The 23,945-nt window shown below is 36.5% G+C and overlaps 1 protein-coding gene across 3 annotated transcripts in view; it reads left to right on the top strand.

The window, feature by feature from the left end:
- Window positions 1-23,945, top strand: part of GRM5 (glutamate metabotropic receptor 5) — a 229,437-nt gene that overhangs the window by 172,655 nt on the left and 32,837 nt on the right. For all 3 annotated transcript variants that reach the window (XM_053971399.1, XM_053971398.1, XM_053971397.1), the window contains exons 3-6: window positions 1,505-1,740; window positions 13,555-13,801; window positions 19,471-19,639; window positions 23,203-23,329. In XM_053971399.1, coding sequence (XP_053827374.1) covers window positions 1,505-1,740; window positions 13,555-13,801; window positions 19,471-19,639; window positions 23,203-23,329 — 779 coding nt within the window. The remainder of the gene's footprint in view (window positions 1-1,504; window positions 1,741-13,554; window positions 13,802-19,470; window positions 19,640-23,202; window positions 23,330-23,945) is intronic.

Here is a 23,945-nt window from a genome sequence, read left to right as displayed (position 1 = left end):
TTTTCTGTGCTGAGTAAATCAGTACATTTGAAATCTGAAGCATGTTTAGTGGTTCTTTCATTTTGATTCCAGACACTGGATATTTTTTCCCCCTGGTGAAGCTGCTATTTACTGACGTCGCACCTGTGCTAGGAAGATGTAGTCAAGAGTCCAGGCTCTGCTGAAATAGTGTCTTGTGCAGGAGTCACTCTCTGAGGGCTTTTGCTCTGTGTGAGGACAGCTGAATGCACAGCATAAGGAACACACTGGGGACCAGGTGTCTGCAGCAGGATTCCTGCCTGCTCTGCAGTACAGTAGAAAAGTTTAAGACAGGCAGTGAATGATCAAAAAATAGCAAGAAATCCAAACACAAAAAGGTCACCTACAGCACTTAAAGTATGACTAACTTACAGAAGGGCTAGCTTTAAACAAATCATGAAGATTTAAAATAAGACAAGTTGAGCTTATTTTTTATCCGTCAATTATTCAACTTTTAGGATCTAAAGGTACTCTCTATAGTCAACATCAGTGACTTTTTAGAGGGGGGGGGGGAATGCTAATCTGAGATTCTTCTCCAAATCTCTGACTTTTGAAAAATTGAAATATCATGTTCATGATAAAAGAGAAGAAATCTGAAATGTTATAATGAAATATGTACTCTTTTAGGGTTGAGTGAAACTTCATAAATGCCAGTACTTCCAGGAAAATCCATTGTGAAAATGGGGAGAGGGAAATTACCCTGAACGTTTGTGACATTTTGTTTGAGTGGGGTTTTCAGTTGCTTCTGTCTCCTTGTGGTTTGAGTGTTGCAAGCTGAAAGGTTAACAGAAGGGGATTAAAATTCTGTGTGCAGTACAGTATCACACAACCCCATAAAGCTCCAGCCACAAGCAACAAAGAAATAGGAGCAACACCTGGATCTGCATAATGCTCTGCCTAGCTTCATTAACCATGTCTGCAGAGAGGATTAATTGCTTCAGATGCAATGCCATGTTGTCTCTGTGCTGGTGTTTCTGCTTGAGCAGTGCCAGCCCATACAAGGTTTGCTTCTGGCTCTTTGTGCCATGCTTCATCAAGAAGTACGGACATGGTCTGCAACATAGTGCTGCCCTTTGCACAGTGAGTGGTTCTGTCCTCAAAGTCACATTCTCTCAGGTAGGAGTAGTATTAACTCAGTGTCAGGGAAATGCTGAACCCAAGGTTTTCTCCCTTCAGTGAGGTTAATTGATGCAGAGATGCACATATACACAGCAGATTTCAGGATCTGTGATTTTTAACATTTTTTCAATTACCTGACATGGAAAATGTGGAATAGATCATTTAAGTACGAGGTGCTGATGTCAAGCACATGTAAGTAAAACACTGAATTCTTCCTCTAGAAGAATTACAGGTGCTTTACAAGACTTCAGTGAGAATCACAACTGCTAGTGTGTGTGCTCTTAGGCTCTGATTTTCAATGTTAAGAAAGCTCTTTTCTCATTCCTTTGAATGGTCAATGTTGTGTCCCTTTCCTTTACCCCCGTAGTGACGGCTGGGCAGACAGGTACGATGTGACAGAAGGGTACCAGAACGAAGCTGTTGGTGGGATCACGATCAAGCTGCAGTCCCCAGACGTGAAATGGTTTGATGATTACTACCTACAGCTCCGGCCAGAAACAAATCATCGGAATCCATGGTTTCAGGAATTTTGGCAGCACAGATTCCAGTGCCGGTTGGAAGGGTTTCCCCAAGAGAACCCTAAATACAACAAGACCTGCACAAGTAAGTGAATTTATTACTTCTGCTGAGTGAAACGATGTGAATGAAGGTCTGGTCTGATGCAGCATGGTCTGGTGAAATAGTGAGTTGGATTGGAAGGAAAAGAAGCTGTAATTGCAATGCTTGTGGTTTTCAAAATGATAAAAAGCACAATTTTAAGTGTTGAGATTTCTAAAGAAACAGATAGAGCTTCAGTGCCTAACTGCTGTATTTGAAAAACTCCATGCTACTCCACCTCCATAGGCATGAAAACACTTTAAAAAATGCTGCAACACAAAATTAAATGTGCCTTTTCAGAAAAAGAGCTAATCATATTGCTTTGGGTCAGAAAAGCAATGAGAGAGCTAATATACAACAAGTTATCTGAAGCCCTTATGGCAATAATGATTATTTATGAACTTCATATAAAACACTAGGTGATTTGAAAGATATCATTAGGTTTTCTTTCAGCCATGGGTCATTTCAGGATATGCCATTTTGAGCTGATTATTTTCATTCAATTGTACTAATTTTAGCAAAAACTCCCACAACATTTTGTCATTTCTGCATTGCAGATAGATGTGGTACATTTTTTCTGGGGCTTTGTTGGGGTTTTTTAATTATTTATTACTTCTGTTAATTGCTCTTTATTTCATGAGATGCCAGGCAATACTAATGTTTTCTAGGCTGTAAACTGGCACCCCTGTCTTGCATTCCAAAGGGCATGGGGACCTGTGGCACCAGTCAAATGACAAGAGACAAAGCAGTAACCAGCGACTCAATGCCTCAGCGACAAGACCTCAGACTACCTGGAAAGGATCCTTTATTCAGGTTCAGAGTCCCAGAGTCTTTCCTTTGAGGCTAAGATTGTTTCACAAGCCCCTTCTCATTCTCTCTGTAATTCTCTGGGCAAATTTTTAACTATTTCTGACCCTTGAAGTATCACTAATACCATGGGTATTCTGGCAGTGTTGAGGATAATGTGGTGCTGTACTCCAGCCACAGCTCTAAAGCCCAAGGGCTCTTCCATCCTAGAAATGTGAATATCTTCCACACACCCATGAGACTGAGAAATGTCTTAAAGGATCAGTTTCTTGGATTTGCGCAACACAAACCCCTACCTAAATCCCACTTAATGATCTTAAAGTCTTCTTTTTGATTTGGACACGGTCTCAGAGGAAGTTTGGGAGAGAGATGTAAATTGAATCTAGGAATCCCAAAATCTCAGTGTACACTTTTCACATTCAACTCACTTTTCCCTATTATTTTTGTTCTGTTATCCTTCCAACACAGTTTGAGACAGATTTTATTTGCACTATTGACAGGTACTGCATATTGAGCAACAAACTTCATTGATTTCCCCATGAAAATGTGGACCTGTTTCCTGAGCTGTCAATGCAATGGGCATAGCTGGATGCAGGCTAATAAAGACTGGTTTCCATCAGTGTGCCATGTAAAAAACATTTCAATTTGACTTTTGTTGGTTTATTTTTAAACTTACCTTTTACCAACAATGTGAGAATCTAATTTATGTTTTATGTGAAAGATTGGGAACTATGAAATGTAAGTGCCTAAGGAGTCTTTTATGGCATCTAAAATAAAATTCACTACCACAGAAAAATTATCTTGGGGGTGCAGGGGGATATTATTTTATACATTAATTCACCAGTCATGGATATAAGACAACTTAATAATTAAGCTTGAATTGTTTGGTGTGAACAGCATTCATGGCTGGAAGCTTTCCCACAAAGAACCACAGCTCAAATAGGTTCCTAAAACCTAGGAATGTCAAAGACACAAAAAAAGGTGGAAAAATCCAAATCTTCCAATTTGCAAATCATTAATAGAGAAGAAGAGCAATCCAATTAGATTGCTCTAACTTCCTTTTTTTCAGTTTTGTTGTAATATTCAGTGCTGGATCATGATGTGTACAGTAAAATAATTAAAACCAGATAACAAAAGCTTTAATTCTTTCTTGTTGCTGTAGGGCAAAAATGTTAATTTTAGTTGTAGAATTTCCTGTGGATTAACCATCACGAAAAACATAAATGTATTCACTGAGAATTGCAAGAGAGAGACATTTTGATGCTGCAACTTTAAGATCAAAATTACCATGAATATTTGAAATTGGCATGTTAGTTGTTGTTTCTGCCTCATTTCCTATCACCCATACGAATTTGAAAATTATGTCTTTTCAATTCCTATATTACTATTTATTTATTTTGAATACTCAAAGTTATGAGTCCTAAATTCCCTCAGTTCAGACTTCACAATTGTAAAGATGATACTTGCCCTCAGTGGTCATAAATGTTTCACAGACTGTCCTAAGAGTTTCTGCATGCTGAGGAATTAGTTTTGGCTCTGATTTCACCTGGTAAGAAAACAGGACTATGTCCTTTATTTTATCTAAATAAATGCATGGCGTTCTCCAGAAGCTGCATAATTAAATATATTAAAAAATCCAAACACACAAAAAAGTTAAGCTACAGGCATTTCTTAGGATTACAATTAATGAGATTAAGTTTACTGAGAAATGCTGGAGAGAAATCTAAACCTTTTTTTTTTACATCAAAAGTCAAACAATTCTTTACTTCTTGGAATAAAGATAAAAAGATAAACATAGAGCTGATGTTAATAGACAAGGTCATTATTGAATGAATGTGTCTATATAAAAGGCAGTAACCATTATATTAGTGGGAAACAAAATTAATTGTTCTTTGTAATCCAGTTGTGTTGTCACAAAAACATAAAGAATGGTTAACAGTATAGTCAAGTTTATTCAATAAGAAAATAAACACAGGAAGATATGGCTGAAATCTAAGTAATAACTGACTTCATCTATGCACCAGCTATGAATTTAGTTGTTAAAATATCTTATTTGCTTTGATGAATCCTGCCTAGTAGAATATTAAGCTACATTTATCCCTGTGACGGAAAATACATGAAGCCATAAACCATTGTAATCATCTCTAGTGACTTGCGAGTATATTTCTCACTTTTTAACATAAGCTATTCACAAACAGTTTCAGGGCAGGTATTATTATTAATGAATACATGATTCAGTATGATATGTATAATCAAATTATGAAATCAACCGAACAAATAGAAACCAAAAAGCAATAAAGATTTTTTTCTCCATTCATTTCTATTAAGCACTAAAAAGTTTCCATTCCTTCACATAAAGTTAGTTCATATTGAGATGAAAATTTCGGCATCCAGCTCATTTTTCATTTGCAGATTAGAACATACTTGCTTAATCCAAATGGGTGTCACTGCTGTTGCTGCTAAGAACATTGATTTTCTGCCCAGCTGGAGCACTACAGAAAGTGAGAAGTTCACAGACTTATCTGACTTGATTTTCAGTATAATCAGTTCTGTGACACAGGAGAGCTGCTACAAGCCACCTCTGAAGAACAAGAGTCAGAACAAAAAATTTAAAATTCATGTGTAAAAGGAGACATTTAATGGCTTCCAAACTCTAGGGATTTTACAAGATTTGGGGTTGGTTTCACCTCTAGCACCAGTCAGAGATTTTTTTAATATCTAAGACCATAATTCAAAGAAGTTCATAAGTAGGTGTGCAAGCGGATCCAGATGAGGAACTCCACTCAATGACCAGTTTCAGGTCTCAAAAGGATAATCTAATCCCTTGGTATTGATTGCCTTTAGACCTTTGAAGACGAGATGTTTATATGATTGCTTTCTTTGAGATGGAGTTCCCACCCAACCACTTATTCCTAGAACCTTTTCATCCTGGTGAGGGTGTTTTAAAAAATGCATCTTAACACCAAGCAGAAACAAAACCCAACGTGAGTTAATTATGTGGTGAAGCTCTGGCTCAATGGACAGTACTGGAAAAAGACAAGTCCTCAAAGTCACCAGGAGCAGAAGCATATTTATTACATTTACCAGTCTGTTAAATTATTTATATTGCCTGCACTGTTAAGTGATAGTATTTTTCCTATGCTGTGCAAAAGCTGGAGGCATGGATGGAACAGCCATTTATTTATGGTGATACTCAAACACAGAATATACATCCAAAGTATCTGTGATCTAAGTCATAGACAATAAAGAGTAAATAAATAGAGGCTGATGCTGCTGAAGCAGTGCAGTATCTTACATTGATTGGCAGAGGCTACAGACTTAAGAAAAAAATAGCAGTTTCATGTAAAGGAACAGTGGGAACAAGAGCCTGGAGGGAGGTGATAGGTCACTTGTGCAGGTACTTACAGCAGGGTCCTGACATTAAATACCGTGGTTCAAAGCAGTGAAGTAGAAAACAAAGGGAAATTATGGGGGCTGGGTCATTACAGACAAAGGTCAGCCACAAACAAGACATAGAGGGCACTGAAAGTGAAGAAAGCAGCCATGGCTCAGTCTGCCATGGCTCGGAGCAAGGACCCTGTGACAGGGTTTATAGGGAAGAACACACAGTGATGTACAGGTGTCCTGGTTACAGCTCCCAGGAAAAAGAGATTTGCAGCAGCATTTTGAATGCGTCTTAGAAAGGTGCAAAAATCCCAAACTCCATTCATGATTTAACCATGTGGCTTCTATGAGATAAAAGTGCTTTTTCCAAGGGTGCAAAAATTCTCATAAAAGAAGGATGGCCAATGTATCTCCAAGCAATTTAGAAGAGGATTAAGAATGAATGAGTTTATTTGCAGAAAGAGAGATTAGGGAAATTTGGGATAAATACAAGAAAAGTTTTTCTGCTTAAGGTACAAATGTGCACATAAAATGAAAGTGCAAAAAATACCTACCTGTTTGCTGAATCTCATCCTATTGAATCTCAGCTATTTTTAATGAGTACAAAAGGACACACAGAAAGTCCACGGTTTCAGATGAACAGAAATTTGGTTTAACAAAAGTCCCTTTTGGGTTTCCAGATAGAATGAAGGAATAAAACATGACTGTCTAGTCTTTTGCACTGCAACATGCAAATCTGTTGATTAAATGCAGGTTCTAATGCCAAAATTGGTTTAATCAGAACTCAGCCAACAAAACATAAATGCTGTCAGAACAGAAAGGTATTTTCCATATTTTAAGGAATGTGTCACATTTAAGCATCATATTCCTCAGACTTAACATTCCTATACTTTTATTTTTAGACTGCAAATAAAAGCAGAACAAAGTTTAAAATTAATTTCTGGTTTTTTAACCAGTGAATTAGAAAGCTTTTAATTCTCCTGAATAAATCCTGTGTGTCATCCAGCTTGATATTCAGCTTGGGCACCGGAAAGCTGAATTATAGTCCAGCCTTTATTTTTATGTCCCACATTTCAGGCTTGGAACTCAAACATTGTTATTACTACTTTTACAGTGATGCTGGGTCAGATCCAGAAATTTCCAAAGGCAAATCAGCTGTAAGGCATAAATCCACATCTGAGTTTTCTAGCAGCCTGATATAATCTGAGCCAGGAGCCCACACAGACATGTTACTATTTTTTTGATTCAGAGAAAAAAGCAGTGTGAGACTAAAAACTGCTATATGCCCTGGTTTATAATTTTGAAAGCCTTTTTGATATGAATTGATCCTGAATTTAACACTTCAACACTGTAAGTCAAACACTTCAATAGCTTGACTCTTCTCATTGTTACAGAATTCATCAAACTCCTCCAAAATCTGACGACAAAACTCCATTTGTTTTTCCCTCCCTTTATGTTCCCTGACTTCAGTATATTAGATGTATGTGATGATACACCTAATATGTTTTTCTTCTTTATATTACAATTCTTTTTCCAACTGCCTTACTGAGCCTTGGAAACTATCTGGACCATGTCTCTCTAGTCTTAAAAATTAACTTATAATTAAATTTATTCAGATTAGATACATTTCATATTGGATGTTTCATTGGCTTAGCTCCTGTCATTCTTTTCTCTTGGCAGTTCAACTTCCTGTATAGATTGAAATACTTCATATAAGCATGTTTGCAAGTACAGAGAGTTTTATGCCACCGTTTATTGTACTTTTGCATCTGTAGCAGTTGAACTTTGTTGCAATTTGTGACCAAAGAAACTGAATTCTGCAAAGAATAGTACTGTTAAGGAAATTATATGGAGAAGTAGGTATTTACTTACTTACCTTCTCCTAGGACTACCTATTGCTGTTGATCTTTTTTGCTGATTATACTGAACTTGACAAGGGAAGCCAGACTGCCACTGTTTTGTGGACACCCAGGGATGAAGGTCGGGCTCTTGTCCGATTTGTGAGCACTCTGAGAATGCCATGGCTGTGCAGGTTTAAATAGATGTAAAATTCCAAAGTCAAATAAGTACTCTGAAAAAAATCTTTTGGAAGTTATCTCTGGATTTCAATACATTGAATTTGGTCTCTCAGTCATTCTCAACATTTTGATGCCACTCAACATGTAAAATGTAACAGAGCTGATACTGGCTTTTCGTTAAGAAGAGTGAGTTAGAACTGGTCAAAAACATTGGGTGAGGGAATTACACTGGAAGGTACTTGTCAAATTTCAAAAATGTTCCATAGCAGCATTAAAATGGGTCATTTTTGTTTTATCTCAGTAACGCTGAAAACTTTGTTTCAAGCTATTAATTTACCTTCACATTTTTCAGTTTTATGCTATGTGTTTTGCCTCAGCATCAAAATGACATTTCCCAGAGAAAAAGGATATTTGAACTGCATTAAATTTCCCAAAGAGCAAGAAATACCTCTCTTTTCTTCAGTCCAAGAGCCTGTAATAAATTAAAAAAGGAAAACAAATAAATAAATAAACTACTGCAATTGATTTTTTTAGTAGAAAAATATACCCAGAACCTTACAAATTATACAGAACTGAAAGTTACTTTATCATTTCACATTGCTTTGCTAGAAAGCTCTGATAACAGACTTTGGAAAAGGTTCCAAAATCAGTCTTTTTTCTATATCTTTAAACAAGGAGAATTTAACTAGATATGAACAATATGGTTCTTGTGTACAACCTTTCCTCTGTTTTACAAGATACCACACATTTCTTCAGTGCATGTTTCTGGGATGAGTGACTTGGTGACGTCATCCAGAGCATACAGATCCAGGCAAAGTTACATGTGTTCCCAAGGAGTACAACAGGGATAACATGGACCTGCTGACAGAGCTAAGAAACCACACATTATATCCTGCAGAAGACAGGCACTACCTTGGTTTTGTTGAAAAGGTTACCCTGTTGTCCTGATTTTGTCTAAGAAATTCACTAAGGCAAAGGAAAGAAAATATAGGAAAACACATCCATTGATGGACTTCAAGTACTGTGAGCAGAATGTGAATGTGGGACATATTTGCCATCAAACTTAGAGCTCATTTCCATCAGCCTCGTGTCCCTCAAAACAAAACTTAGCACAAAGAATCACTGAATATATGGCATATTTATGGAAATTGTATAGAAACTAAATTGTAATATAATCATGGAGAAATATTATGAAATAATTAGAGACTGTAGGATATGCCTGTGGTTTCCTTTGTAATGTCTCTTATGACTTTGTAATAAACCACTTTTTGATCACAGAGAATTTTTAAAATAATAGTAATAATAATAATAATAATACTAATAATAATAATAATAATAATAATAATAATAATAATAATAATAATAATAATAAACACTAACAATTTCCCTTCATTTCAGTGCTAAACTCATTGCAAAGCAAACATATTGCTCTGTACTTTGAAAAAAATATTTTCCAATATTGTGTCTCCTATTTTGTTCTCCTGTTTCTCCTCAGGGAATGAAATAAGGGGGTTGAGGGATTGCCCAGAATGTAAAGTATTTTCAGTCTTCATTTTACCCTTTATTAATTCTTTAAAATGCAAAGTATTTTCATCTTTGGAAAAGTTAAAAAGCAGAAAAAGAATATTGAACCATAGCAATTTTGCACTCTTTAGCATCCTTGCTTGATGAGGCTTTGTAGTAACACAAGTTGGCAAGTATTTCATTTTCCTTGAGGGTAAAAACATGGGGAAAAGAAGAGGAATGAAATTTTACATCAAAAATCTGTAAAATAATGAAATCTATTGAGGAATGCTTATTTCTTGCTCAGTACTAGAAACAGTAGCCAAATTTCAGAATTTGCTGCAAAGATGTAGGTTTGGTTTGTTTCGTTTTTCCATATTTGGAAGAAGGGAGTCATTCTTAGAAGAACTATTTTATTAGTCTCACTGGTAGCCAGGACCACCAGTTCTGGGAGCTGCTGGAGTAGCTCTGGAGCGTGGGAAGCAGTCCAGAGCTGGCTCACCATGCACAGGGACTAACAGCATCCATAAGTGCTTTCTTGGATCACTGCCCATAAGTACACTAATTGTTTCTAAATAGATCCAAGAAATGAACCACTGTTAGTTGGAATCACTTTCTCGGTGAAAGAATATGTTTCTTTTTCATCATCTACATATTTGTGTGCTTTGGAGACTTGACAGCAGAAAAGAACAAATTTGGATGAGGAGTTTAGTGCTGGGCCATCTCCGTGCAGTTAATCATACAATAGAATCATGGAATAGAATGGTTTGGATTGGAAAGGAAAGGACCATAAAGATCAAGTAGTTTTAGCCCCTCTGCCACAGGCAGGTACATTTTCCACTAGACCAAAGCCCCATTCAACATGGCTTGAACATTTCCAGGAATGGAGCATTTACAGCTAATCTGGGCAACTTGTTCCAGTGACTTACCACCTTCAATTTCTTCCTCTAAACCTGACCTCTTTCCATTTAAAGCCATTCCCCTTTGTCTTATCACTATGTGCCCTTTTAAAAACTTCAGCATAAATTCATAAATAGGTTGATATATACCAAACACTATCATCCCCATTAATTTCACCCGTGCCACCTTTCCATGTCATGACCTTGTGTCAGGAAAGGTTCTTGAATGAAGACAGTACTCATGGATGAGTAGTAAGGGTAAGACTATGTGCTAGAGTTCCAGCAAGAACAATATGCAAGAATTCTTGAGTGAATAATGTGTTTAAGGCTACCTAAATTATAATTGTTGCCGAGATAGATTTAAAATATTGTTACGTTTTCTGTTTTTTGTTGTTGAGTGAGAGACTACCTTTTAGCCTTTTAGCTTGTGTATTTGGCCTTCCCTTAGAACCACTGCTAGGGTTACTGGGGTAAGTAAGGGTTACTTTTATGATTCAAGTCTGACATGCCAAAATACTTTCTGAAATGGGTTGAAAGTAACATTTAGACTTGGTTTTGATTGGGATTTTTTTAATGTTGCCATTTTTAAGGCTTTATTACAATATAGTAAAAAGAGGAAAAAAAATTATTTTGTCTTAGTTTTTGTGATTTTACCTTAAATACAGAATCTTGTGGTACTAGAAACTGACCTTGACAGGTTGAATTTTGCCCTATACAGCCAAGTGAGGCAATTAATATCTCAGATGAATGTGTTCTCCAGCTGCAGGAAGTATATTAAAATTCTCACAGCAGCTAAATCCCTCACAAGTCCATTGCCAATTGCCAGCAGCTTCTAGGAAGAGCTAAGCAGGCTTATTATAAATCATCAGGTGAACGGAATGAGGTTCAGTGTGTAGAGAAAATCAGAATAATAATTTCATAAAATTGAAGCACGAAGCCCAGTGGAGAGTAAGAATTAAGAAGTTATTAGATTTTTAAGCAATCATATGCAATAAAGCAGCTGAAATATTGTTTTATGATAAATAATATTGCCAATGCAATCTGATTCATTCTAATGGCTACTATAATTAACTGCATGTTGTGTAAAGTGCTAATTTTGTGGATGAATAATTGGTTAAAACAAGTTTTATGTATTGCACTGTAATACGCTTGCTCAATTTTCCACTTAATTTCAATTAATATGGGTTTTACATGTACTCCACTGTTGCAGTTTTCATGCCTATTATTTTTAATTGGGGAAAAGAAATACCATGGTAGAACAGAGCAAATAAGCAGCACTGTGTGTTTTTCCAAGGTTTTTTTTTTCATTAACATACTTCAAGTTTGTAGTGTTTAGTCTTCCAAAATGTTAATAATCACTGCTCCTGAGGCTGACTGGAAATGGTGGTGCCAGGTTCCACATAAAACAGAGGGGAAAAAGGAATCTTTCAATTATCTCTTTACTTTCTGACCTCTTCACAGTGTTTTTCAGTTCAAACCCTTCCTGTTTTATTACCCTTCCTGGTGTTTCCAGTGCTGCAGTAGATTTTAGTGATTAGAATTGTGGGGTGGTGTTCTTGTTCACCACTGAAAAGGTGTGCTTGTATGTAGGCATACCTGCTTTATGACAGAATTGATCCCCAGCTGGAGATTCTTACCCTTTTCCAACAAAGGTGCCTACCCATCAGAATGGTTTCTTGTCTTCTGGATGTATATTTTCAAACTGGATGAGTGCCAGCCTGAGAGTCAATATATTAGTCTTAATTTCTTTAAAGAAAAAGATTGTGTGTGCCTCAGTTTTCTCATGGCATAAAATACTTCTCAGATTGTGGCCTCTGCAACTCAGATGTGCAGGTGTGAGCACTATCCCTGCCCCTCACTAATGCCTCTGTGGCAGGCAGACTCTCATGGAGTGGACAGGTTATCTGCATTCCCTTTACTGCCCACAGAAGGGACTCCCTAGCTCCTAGGCTCATTGCTTGGTTGATAAAAGCAGAGGAAATGTTCTAATAGAGCTTTGTTTGTCCTGCCTCCAGAGACAAATCTTTCTAGGTGTCAGATAAATATCCAGCACCATTGATGCAGTTGTTTTATCTCTGACTCTTCTCATTTCCCCATTATTAAAGATCTTGTGACCAGAGTGCAGCTGTGAAGAAAAATTCCAGCTTACCCTTCCTTAGTTTGCGTGGTGCTGTCAACAGAGGAAAGCTGTGTTAGTAATAAAAGTGTGCTATAAAAAATAAAGGTATTCAAGGTGCTGCTGAATGAATTTTTTCCTGTGAATTTTACAGAAGCATAAATAGAGAATAGAAATGCAAATATCATGCTTTGCAAGCCAAAAAAATTAAGATTCACCAATTCTGGCTAAACAGAGTAATTTCCTAACCCACACTGTCAAACCCTTCACAGATTTTAATGTATTCATCTGTATTGCATTGTTATCCTCACTTCATAGAGAGGAGCAAAAGACGTAGAAGTAAGAGAGTTATTGGGGGGAACTTTTGGTACAGTAAAGGAGTGGTGCCTAGGTCAGTCTGTTTGCAGAGGATTATCTCCATGTCTCTGAAACAAAAGTGTTTTCATAGAATTATAGAATGGCTTGGATTGGAAGAGACCTTAAAGATAACGTAGCTCCAATTCCTCTGCCGTGAACAAGAACACCTTCCACCAAACCAGGCTGCTTAGAGCCCCCACCCAACCTGGCACCCAACCTTGAACACTGACACAGATGGGGCATTGACAACTTCTCTGGGCAAGAGAGTTCACTGATTTTCCAGAAGTGGAACTTTTTTATAAGGTTTCTAGAGAGTTTACCTCTTATTAGCATTTACACTTCAACTAATATTTCTGAAGGCTTGAAGAGATTTCTGCAGGTTGAGAGAAATCTCCGGGTTCCCTAAAATATTGTGTTATAATGTGCATGGTGCATGCTTTAAAGATACACATGGAAGAGCAGCACTTTAAAACCAACATATGTGAGGTGAGCTGATGAGCTGCAGAGAGAAATATATCATCTGGATAATACAATATTTAAAGAAAACCTCTACTTTCATTTCTTTATTTTTATTCTAACATGGTCAGCATGTGTACCAATAAAAACATCTTTTATGACCTATTTAAGACATTTAAAATACTTTTCCCACTGTTAATAATTAAGCCACCAGCAGATGTCTGAAGATCTGGCTGCATCCCAGCCCTATTCACTAAACCCTCTACTTGTTCCCTGACAGGCCAGATGACTCTGAGGACACAGCATGTTCAGGACTCCAAGATGGGTTTTGTAATCAATGCAATATACTCCATGGCCTATGGGCTCCACAACATGCAGCTGTCCTTGTGCCCAGGCTACGTGGGCCTCTGTGATGCCATGAAGCCCATAGATGGTCGGAAACTCCTGGAATCCCTCATGAAGACTAACTTTACTGGGGTCTCTGGGGACATGATCTTATTTGATGAGAATGGTGACTCACCAGGAAGGTAAGGTTGACATTTGTCAAATTGTTTGAGAGCAGAGATACAGTAGGTATGTGCAGACTTGACAACACAGCTAAGGTCTCATACTCCTAGTTTTAAATTTCCTGATTCCTGTGCTTATTTTGCAAAAATATTTTTAATGTGCATTTTTTATGGTGTTTCAAGTTAGAGATATGGACTTTCAGGTGTAAAAGCTTCCTGCATTAATTTGCATTTACATCTCTACCATTTAAAAGTATTATTATTGAAAACAATATGTTTTCAGACCTTTATGTTTGTAGACCATGATGTCCACCACAGCTTATTTCTCTCTTTGTTTGGGTGTTTAAGTGTATGTGTTTGGTTGACCTATAAACAGTCATAGCAGACTCAGTTCTTTTATTAAGAAAACTAAAACAATACCAGAAATATTATACTGATGCATCTGGGATTTTTTTAATCAGAATTATTAAAAAGCTGCTTACATATATTTCAAATGAAATCTTTCCACTTGCATAACACACTAAGCTATCAACCCATACTGTGCTACTCTAAGACAAATTGAATTTAAACAAAGCTTAATTTGCTGGTAACATGCATAAATATGTATACATATATCTACAAAATATAAGACAAGTTTTCTATGACACATGTATCCATAGAAATGCACGTTGGAAACAGTCTTGAGGTGGGAATTTTTCTGGGTTTCTGCCTACTGAATTTTCAGAGGAAGAACAGGAAGTATGATAGTATTCAAAGTATATTTGTTCCCTATATTTCGATGTATTTTCTGTCTCGTTCACTGCTTTTGCTCCAGTATTGTCTAAGATAACCTATTTTGTCCATATTATTGGAAGGTTTTAAATATCTTATTAATGGTGCCATATAAACAGATGATTAGAGGGAAAATTTTTATCCTATATACTCATTTAAATTTTGTCTCCTCCCACTAATGTGAACAAAAAGGAAATCATTAACTTCCTAGTAGAAATGGGTTGGAAAATTTAAACTCATTGGTCAAAATATTTTGACATTTCCAAAACTTTCTGTGATTTCAAACCTGATTTTTTTCTTCATTCTATTTGCAAACCTGTAAATTCAGCATTCTCCTCAAAAGCAAGCAGGACAACCATCTACACAGCAGTCTGTGTCTATTTCTGGAGACACAAGTTTTCAAATTCTTCAGAATCAGACTCTAAGGAAGGGCACTGTGAGATATTAGGAGAACTCAGGCACAAACTGGCAGAAACCTAGGAAAATTTCAGACAGAAATTTGTTTACAGAGCTTTTTTAGCATGAGCAAGGCTGTCTTCTGCTAAATGTTTCTATTTTTACAAATAGCTGAATTTTGAAGAAAGGTGTTAAGTCTGAATTTTTCTGGCCAATTTCTTTTTAAGAGACATCTCAGACTTCTTTAAAAGGATTTATTTTTTGTTTTAAAGATGCTTAGATGCAATGGATTATATCCTACCCCATTCCAATCAGTTTCTTGTATAAAAATGACTGCAATTGGTCACTGCCAAATACAAATATGTGACTTGATAACATCAATAGCAATATCTAAATATTGTAAAGAGATCTTTGGCTTTCCTTTTCCTCATGTTGTTATTCTTAACAACAATAATTTAACACCATTTGTTGCAAGGAATTTAATGGAATATCTTGGATATTTTTAAATTCTAAGAAAGATGATGAAGAAATTATATCATGTGAAGTCATTTGCTCAGTCACAATTGGATATAAGTATTTTCCTGAAGAGCATGGGGACATCATGTGGAATGTGTACCTCAGGACGGCCTAATTTTAACAAGGTCCAGCATCCCTGGATTTGTGTGATATTTGTGTCTACTCAAACTCATGAACTGTGTGTGGTTACAAAGTGGTACCAGGATTTGTTTTCTTTTGAATCATAGTTATTTGTCCCCTTTTTCCAACAATAGTCACATCACTAAATCCAGTCTATGTGATTAAGTCAGACAACATTGAGTCAAATTGTACTCTTTCATGATCAAGAAGATTTTATAGGAATTTCCATTTTTAACTTCCAGGTTTTGAATAGTGTATAGTCTTTTAAGCAGTGTCAAACACTTTTTGCAAGAGCTTGGAGAGGGTGCAGTCATACTGGAACAACTCACTGCCCTGTTCCCTTGCACTGATAACTCCATCTTTACTTTGTAAAACAGGAATTTAAATCCTCAAGCTGTACTGTGGTGGTGGTGTTAAGCAGGAAATCAGAACATAAAAAGCCTTTCTGACCTAGATAGCTCAGGATTTTAATGTATAGAAGAAAGGTTTGGATATTATACAACAGATGATTAATCTACAAGATGCTTTGAATCCTGACCCTATTTCAAAGTCCTTTATGTGTATGTTGAGTTTTAAGCAGGCAGACAGTCTAGTGTAGGACCTGTTTTATATGAGTCAGCAGACATGGAAAAAAAAAAAAAAAAAGATTATGGAAGCCATGATTCCTCAGGAAGATAACAATTATCTGTAAATACTACCAAAACTCTAAAGAAGAAATTGAGGAGGAAAGAACTTTCAAGAAAAAAAACAAGATCCTGATGTTCTGACTGTTCTACCAGTAGAATATGTATTCCTAGCAACATCATGGCACTTCTGTTTTGAAACAAGTATTTTGCACAGTGATTAGAGCACTGCTGGAAATGTGCTATTGTACCATCTGGTCTCTCCTATCCTAAAGTGACAAACTGTCCCTGTATTATCTCAAGGAGCCTCCAGGGAACCAGTGACTCATGAACCTTCACTGTAGCAATGGGCTTACTGAGTCTGGCTATTTCTACCCATCCATCAATGCTGTTCTCCACAGAGAAGAGAGACAAGACTTATTGAGGCAATACTGTATTAAATTTGTTAGGTTCCTTTCCAGTATTCCCCTTGTGATATATGCATGGAACTGGGGGAGTTTAGCTTCTGTGGCCTGTCAAACACTGGCAGTACTTTTCTTAGTCTGTCCATGAAACCCTAAACTGAAAGCTTTAACAGTTATACTCATAGGTGTGTGGCAGTGTCTGACAATGTTGAATAATGGCTCTACTGTGGCTTCTGTGCTAACTTTTTGGTTAGTCTGTTTAATCCTCAACAAACTATTACTATGGCTGTGAACCTCAGAAAAAAAAGTTAGTTTATAACCATGTACACAAGTCTGTTTCTTTGGGTTTGTGCTTGCATTATCTGTATTCAATTATTTTGTGTCAGTTTGGCATTCATATCTCCAACTTTGAGGAGATCATTGTTGAAGCTATGGACATTTCCTTCTTTATACAATATGGAAAGTGAAGCATTTCAAAATCTAGAAGAATAACAAATTTTTCATTCTGTGTTTGCTTATTTCTTCTTCCTTGTAAAGATTCAAGAACAATATAATGTGTGTAATATCACATTGTCCATTCAGTCAGACTCCACTTTCATTTCCTTTTAGAGGCTGCTTGCAGTCCTGATCCTGCCCTGCGTGTGATTTTGGCATTGAATCCCTGCTGTACCATAGTTTCTCCACCGTGACAGAATTTTTCATGATGCGAAGCATCTTGAGATCTATGGAAGGACAATATCATAAAACTGTTTCCCTGAAATTTTTTTTTTTTTTTTTTACATCAGCACGGGAAAAATACTGATGTTAGATATAGTATGGCTACTGCTTGTCCATCTTAAAAGTGTTTTCTCAAAATTTAAGAGAGATATCTGTGCATCTGTCATGGTTTAACCCCAGCCAGAAACCAAGTACCTTGCAGCTGCTTGCTCAGTTCTGCATCAACAGAATCAGGGAGATTCTGTTGCAAGAAAGAGCAAGAGCTAGAAAACTCATGGGTTGAGATAAAGGCAGTTTAACAAGAAAAGCAAAAGCCACCCACACAAACAAAGCAAAGCAAACCAAGAAATTCTTTCATTTCTTCCTAGGTAGGCAAGTGTTCAGACATCTCTAAGAGAACAGGGCTCCGTCATGCATAATGGTGACTTGGGAAGACAAATTGCCATAGCTTCAAACATCCCCTTCTTCCTCCTTCTTCCCCCTACTTTATATACTGAGTATGATGTCATGTGGTCTGAATACTCCTTGGGTCACCTGGGGTCAGCTGAGTCTCCTCTCAATTTCCCATTCATTCCCAACCTCCTTGTCAACTTGACAGTGCAAAAAGGCCTTGGCCCTGCATAAATCTTGCTCAGCAATAACAAAAATATCTCTATATTATAAACTGTTTTCAGCGCAAATCCAAAACACAAACCTATACCAGACACTGTTAAGAAGAAAATTAACTCTACTCCAACTAAACCCAGCAGGGCATCTTACTAGAGAGATTGCTTGATTTAATGAGCAGGTTATTTTCCTTATTTGTACATTGAACTTCACTCTTACAATACCACTCTTAATGCAACCCTGTCTATATGCTTTGCCTTCAGGACTAATTTGGTGCCTATTGACAGGGAAAAGATGTCTCCTTGTTTATGAGACAGCTTTTCTAAAGCCAAGATTGTCTTAACCTTCTTAAACTTGTATATTGTTTTCTTGTTTTCCATCAGTAAATTTCATATTGCTTAGCCATATTAATTCCAAATCCACTAAAGAGGAGACAAAGAAAAGCATGGAATAATTTCTTCGGGAGCTGCCCAACTTTTCAAACATGATTTTTAAAAAGGTGCTAAAAGAACAGGCCTGTATGGCAGAAAGGTGGGCTGGTGTTCAGCTGTAGGAGAAAGTGAGTCCTACGTGGCTCCACAGATTTTCTGCAACAGTGTGGGAACAGAAGAGAAAAGTAGGAGGAAGAGAAACTGAAAACTCTGATGAGCTCCATCTTTGACCCAAAAGCAGCCTAGGACTGAGTCATAAGTAATTTTTCTCTTCCACACCATACTGTACAAGGAATTAAATGTGTTTCAATCACCAAGGAATTACTGTAATGACTGTATAGGTGGGAAAGACCAGAATTTATTGATGCAATGTTGGAGAAGAGAAAAGGGAAAGAAAAAAAGAAGAAAGATTCCTGGACTCTATGCCTTAAGAGTGGTGCCTGATTCCTCTCTGGGTGCCACACCAAATTTCATCTTGCAATCTTACAGCACAGGAACTTTCCTTTAATCACATAGAGGTTGCTTCTACCTCACTTTGATAGTTTATCTATCGTCTTCTTCCCTCAGGAGGGGAAGAAGCAGCTGCAGACAGCGAGGAAGACATAGTGTTAGGAATTGGCATTACAGGTTTAGATTACTCAGCATCTGCTGTAGAGGGAACTGGGGCTCCGTATGCAATTGGCTTCCATATGCAAAGGGCTGGAAGTTGCACAGATTTAATTTTGTTTGACTCATTTAATTGTTTTCTTTAAATAAATAGTCATTCTCAGAAACACAGTCACTTAACCCCAGAGTGTTCGGGGGACTTTTTATGGTGATAGAAAAAACCCCAGAAAAAAACCAGCAATAAATGCAAAGCAAAACTTAATAAAAAGCAAATAAAGAAAACACCCCAAGCCCCCAACTTAACATACTAAGGAAAAGGAAGATTATGATATCACAGAAACTACTGTGAGATACTCAAGGGTATCGTACTCATAAGTCTTTAAATTTTTTCTTCTTCTTTTCAACATGCTTGATTTTTGACTGTATGGTGTTCCTTTAATTTGAAATATTTCATTATGTTCTCCTCAACTCAGCTATGTCTCTCCTTTCTGTTTCCAAAGATATGAAATCATGAATTTTAAACAAATGGGGAAGGACTACTTTGATTATATCAATGTTGGCAGCTGGGACAATGGTGAGCTGAAAATGGACGATGATGAAATATGGTCAGAGAGAAGTAATATCATCAGATCTGTGTGCAGTGAACCCTGTGAAAAAGGCCAGATAAAGGTAAATATTTCCTTCATTTGCTTCAGTCTTACAGTATGCACAGCCTTTAAATTTGAAAGCAAGTTTTTTCTTTACTTCTATATGGAGATAGTATCCCACACTTAAATTAAAATGTACAGACTTATGTATTTAATTCTTAGTCTTATCATAATCGTCTCACTATTTTAATAAGCTGATATTTTCTTGACTCCTATATCTGGACTGCTGACTTTTTTTTTAAAATTTACATTCTGAATGCTTTCAGACAGGTATTGTTTGGAGGCTTTTTGCTGCATATTTTTAGACCATTTGATTCAGTGGAGTGCAAATCCCTGACTGGGACTTCTCAGTACAATTGCAGGCAAATTATAAATAATAATTGCTACTATTTCAATGGTAGTCACCCAGACTGGAATATTATTAATCAGACCTTAAGTCTATGGTATCATCAGAGAACATCAACTACTACCACTATTTCAAACTTCAGGAAATATAGGCAATATATTTTTTTAATCATACCTGTTTTACTGTTTCTTTGTTTCCCAGGTTTTTTATTTTTCCTTCCTCCCTTTCCATGCTGCAGTAAGCAAGGAATGTAGATGAATCTGTCATATATTAATTACACATTATTTTCCTTCAGCATCCCAAGGTGCTTCCTGCAGAACACTTAAAATACTGCAAGTCCATAGCTTGCCTTGCTGTCATTTATATAAAAGCCAGTGCAATGAGGAGATGGGCGTGTTCCACCATAAAAAAAATCAGGTGTGATTTCTGACAAGTCTCACTGGAAGCTCAATTTTCTCATGTGTTAAAACAGCATGACTGAAAATTGGGAAGCAGCTGCAGAGAGGGGATGGTGGGAGCATGACCAGTCTCTGCAACCTAAAGTGAATCTCTTTAGTCTGAGTTTTACAGAATTTTAGGACACCCTGTTTAATTCACTAATTAGTCTTTGGCGGAGTCATTTAAGTGAGTTTCATCAGATTGCATTTGTCTCCAGGGTAAACATAAAGAATTATTATGTCAGACTTATGAAGAATATGCTATTCCAGATGAGGAGTCATCTCACCCTTGTGTAGGCTTTGAAAACAGCTAAGATCAAGCTTGGTGTAGAGCAACTTCTTTCTCTTCATAGACGGTAAAAGACACCCAGACAGGACGGCTGGTTTTGATGAGAACACACCTTCTGCAGGTGTGTTCTCACACATAAATGCCCACAAATGCAGGTGGGATGAGTTATTGTCATGGTCTGTTAGCCCACTCCAGGCACAGCCACACATGGGGAGAACAGAGAAGGACAAACAGCTAACATCTTCAGAACCACGTGGCTCTGAGTTCCTTTATGATCTGTTGTCACAACAGAGCTGAAGGGAAGTATCTTGTGCTCTTCATTAATGCAGTCACCTTCCACCTTCTGCCCATGCTCCCAAGAATTCTCTCAAGAGGATCCTTCACTATGAATCTAAGTCATCACACGCTTAGATATATGTTTGAAGTCCGGTGTTGGAAATGTTGTGTTTGGTCCTCATATTGTTGTTGATCATAAATCTCAAAGTTTACCTGATAGTCTTTATCTTCATGGTCTTCACAGATGATGGTGGGACCTTGACCCTACCAAGCTCTGTGATGGTTTTCCTGCAAACTTCTGTGTGACTGAGTTATTATGGAGGAATTTAAAACATTGAATGTAATGCTATCCAACATTCAGCTAGAGTTGGTGAATCCATCCACAGAATTTGATAAAACCCTAATACAACCCAACTCTATATATTTGAAATAGTGTGAACATATGATTATTTAAATAAATACAGGTTCAAATGATTGTACAGATGACAAGGGGAAAGGAAAATAATATTTGTTTTAAAGATAATTAATTCTCTTAAAGGAGACAGAAAGATTAATTTGCAGTTAAGTGATACAACAAAGAATTATGCAGGAAATGAAAAATAAAAGGATGAATAAATTGCTGGCTAAGAAATTTAACACAAAAAAAAAGTCTGACTTTACTCTGAGTCTTGAAGAACAATTATCTTGATTTCTAGAGGAGGATACATAATCCTTCTCTGGTAGTTCTAGGTAAGAAATTATCAGTGTACCAGTATCCTGATTGATTTGTCAAATTTCAAGTACTTTACAGAAGATCTTAATTTACCGGAAAGTTACTTGGAAAAGGGTAAATTAATTGTTCATATAGAATTTTAGGTTTTGATAATAACATAGGGTTTTTATTTTGCCATTTAATTTTCTTAATTATTTTATAAAACTAAAATCATGGATTTTTATAATGTTTCAAGGTAATCAAAATATGTTCCTTAAAATTGGTACAAGCTTTCTAAAAATTGATTTTCCCAAATTAAAAAAAAAAAAAAAAAAAAAAAAAAAAAGTCATTTTTTCAACTTTTCATTCTATTTCAAAATGAAAGAAATCTCAAAATTTATTTTTTTCTGGAGGACAGATAATCTGTTTTGCAAGTAGCTCTAGTCTCAATTCTTGCAGAATAAATTACTTATGCTCTTCTAGCCTTACCATCAATTTAACTGTTTTGGTGTTACTGTTTTTCTTTTCATACTCTACAATTAAAAACAAAACAAAACCAACCAAACCACAAAATTTGAAGCTTTTCAAGTCCCCATATTGGTGATGAAAATTAGATAATAGAATTTGTTTTTAACTACAGCATTGCAAAGAATAATCCCATTCTTTTTTATTATGCTCCTTTGCATGTTTGGTTTTTTAATTAAAAAGGCAATAAAGACATTTGGCTTTGAATACACTTTCTGAATTCATCATTGCAAAAGATAAAAAAAAAAAATCAACCTATTTCTTATACTGTAATTGGGAATATTTGTTTGTAAACTGTTTGGGAAGAGGAGAGAAACTGGGAACACTTTTTTCAAAAGAAAGTCATATTGACAAGAAGCACAGATGTTCCCAGAGATGATATATAAGGAACTTTAAAAATCTGCATTTCAATCTTAAGCATGCAATAACATTTGATAGTAAATTATTAAATGAGTAATCAGGTCAGATGTTAGAATGGAAGAAGATTCTCACCTTTAAATGGTAATTAGAAATGCAGCAATTAAATAATTCTGGAAAAAATATATATTCTGTTTGCTGTCTGGAAAAATCAGTTTTTAATAAATCACTCACTATTGGATGAAAAATAAGCACCCAAAAGTCTTTGGGTAGCTAACACTTAGGGACATATTACTGTTGATATGTTTCTCTGTATGGACCACACTAGAGTGAATTATGTGTCTTCACTATCATGTACTGACTTCTGTAGGCACATTGACATCTATGGAGCTTTGCAAATTCTAAGAAGTAAAAACCCCATATTTTTTGTCATTCTGTACCTCCACTTATACTTCTCTGGGACTGGTAGATTCTTTCTTCTGGTACCTACATGATGGGGGAACTAAGAACTTTTGTTGCATTTTATCTTTGAAAACATATAATGAAAAGGAATAATTAAATTTAAAAAAATCTTCTATTAGAAAAAAAAAAAATTGAATTAGCAATTGGGTTAGTATGAATGTGTGTTTATGCTGCTAAAAGAAAATGTCAATTTTTGTCTCAGGTGATCCGTAAAGGAGAAGTGAGTTGCTGTTGGACCTGCACTCCATGTAAAGAAAATGAATATGTCTCTGATGAATACACATGCAAAGCCTGCCAGCTTGGCTCCTGGCCCAACGAGGACCTCACAGGTAAATGAGATGAGGTTGTGCTTGTGTTGTCAATGAAAGCGCTCATCTAATGAGCTGAAGAAACAAATGGCACATACAGGTGAGTATGAGGATGGTTTTAGTCAGAGGGAACATGTGGATAAAGCTAAAATTTGAACTGAAGCTGATATTTATCTCCTGCCTTGGCATAGACCTCTGTGCTCTTGCAGAATACCAGTTAAGCTTCTCTGGAGATAAATTACTCCAACATAGTATCCCACAGCCTCTCTTCTTTATGACTAAGAAACAGAATTCAAGTATTCAAGCATTCAGAGCACAAACCACTTCAAAACACTGTTCAGGGATCATGTTCTCACTGTGCCAGACTTTGTATAGACATGGGGAGAAAAGACAGGTTTGTTTTTTTTTTTCTTTTTTTCCAGAAGTCACAGACCTGATTTGCATATAGTTTCTGTGGATGAGGGGAAAAACTTTAAGGTGTGAGGGAAGACAAAGGAAAATGCAGTTTGCTGCATGAATTTATGTAAGTGGGAGAGTGTAAGGCAAGGCTTGGCCTCTAGGCAGATTTTTATTTACAAAGTTAATCCTTTCCTGTTTAAGGACTGTTGCATTGCTGTGATAAATGAGCTTGGCTACC

Source organism: Vidua macroura, chromosome 2 (assembly GCF_024509145.1).
Source record: "Vidua macroura isolate BioBank_ID:100142 chromosome 2, ASM2450914v1, whole genome shotgun sequence".
Classification (NCBI taxonomy): Eukaryota; Metazoa; Chordata; class Aves; order Passeriformes; family Viduidae; genus Vidua; species Vidua macroura.
Note: the sequence above shows the minus strand (reverse complement) of the source record. Positions and strands in the feature narration are given on the sequence as shown.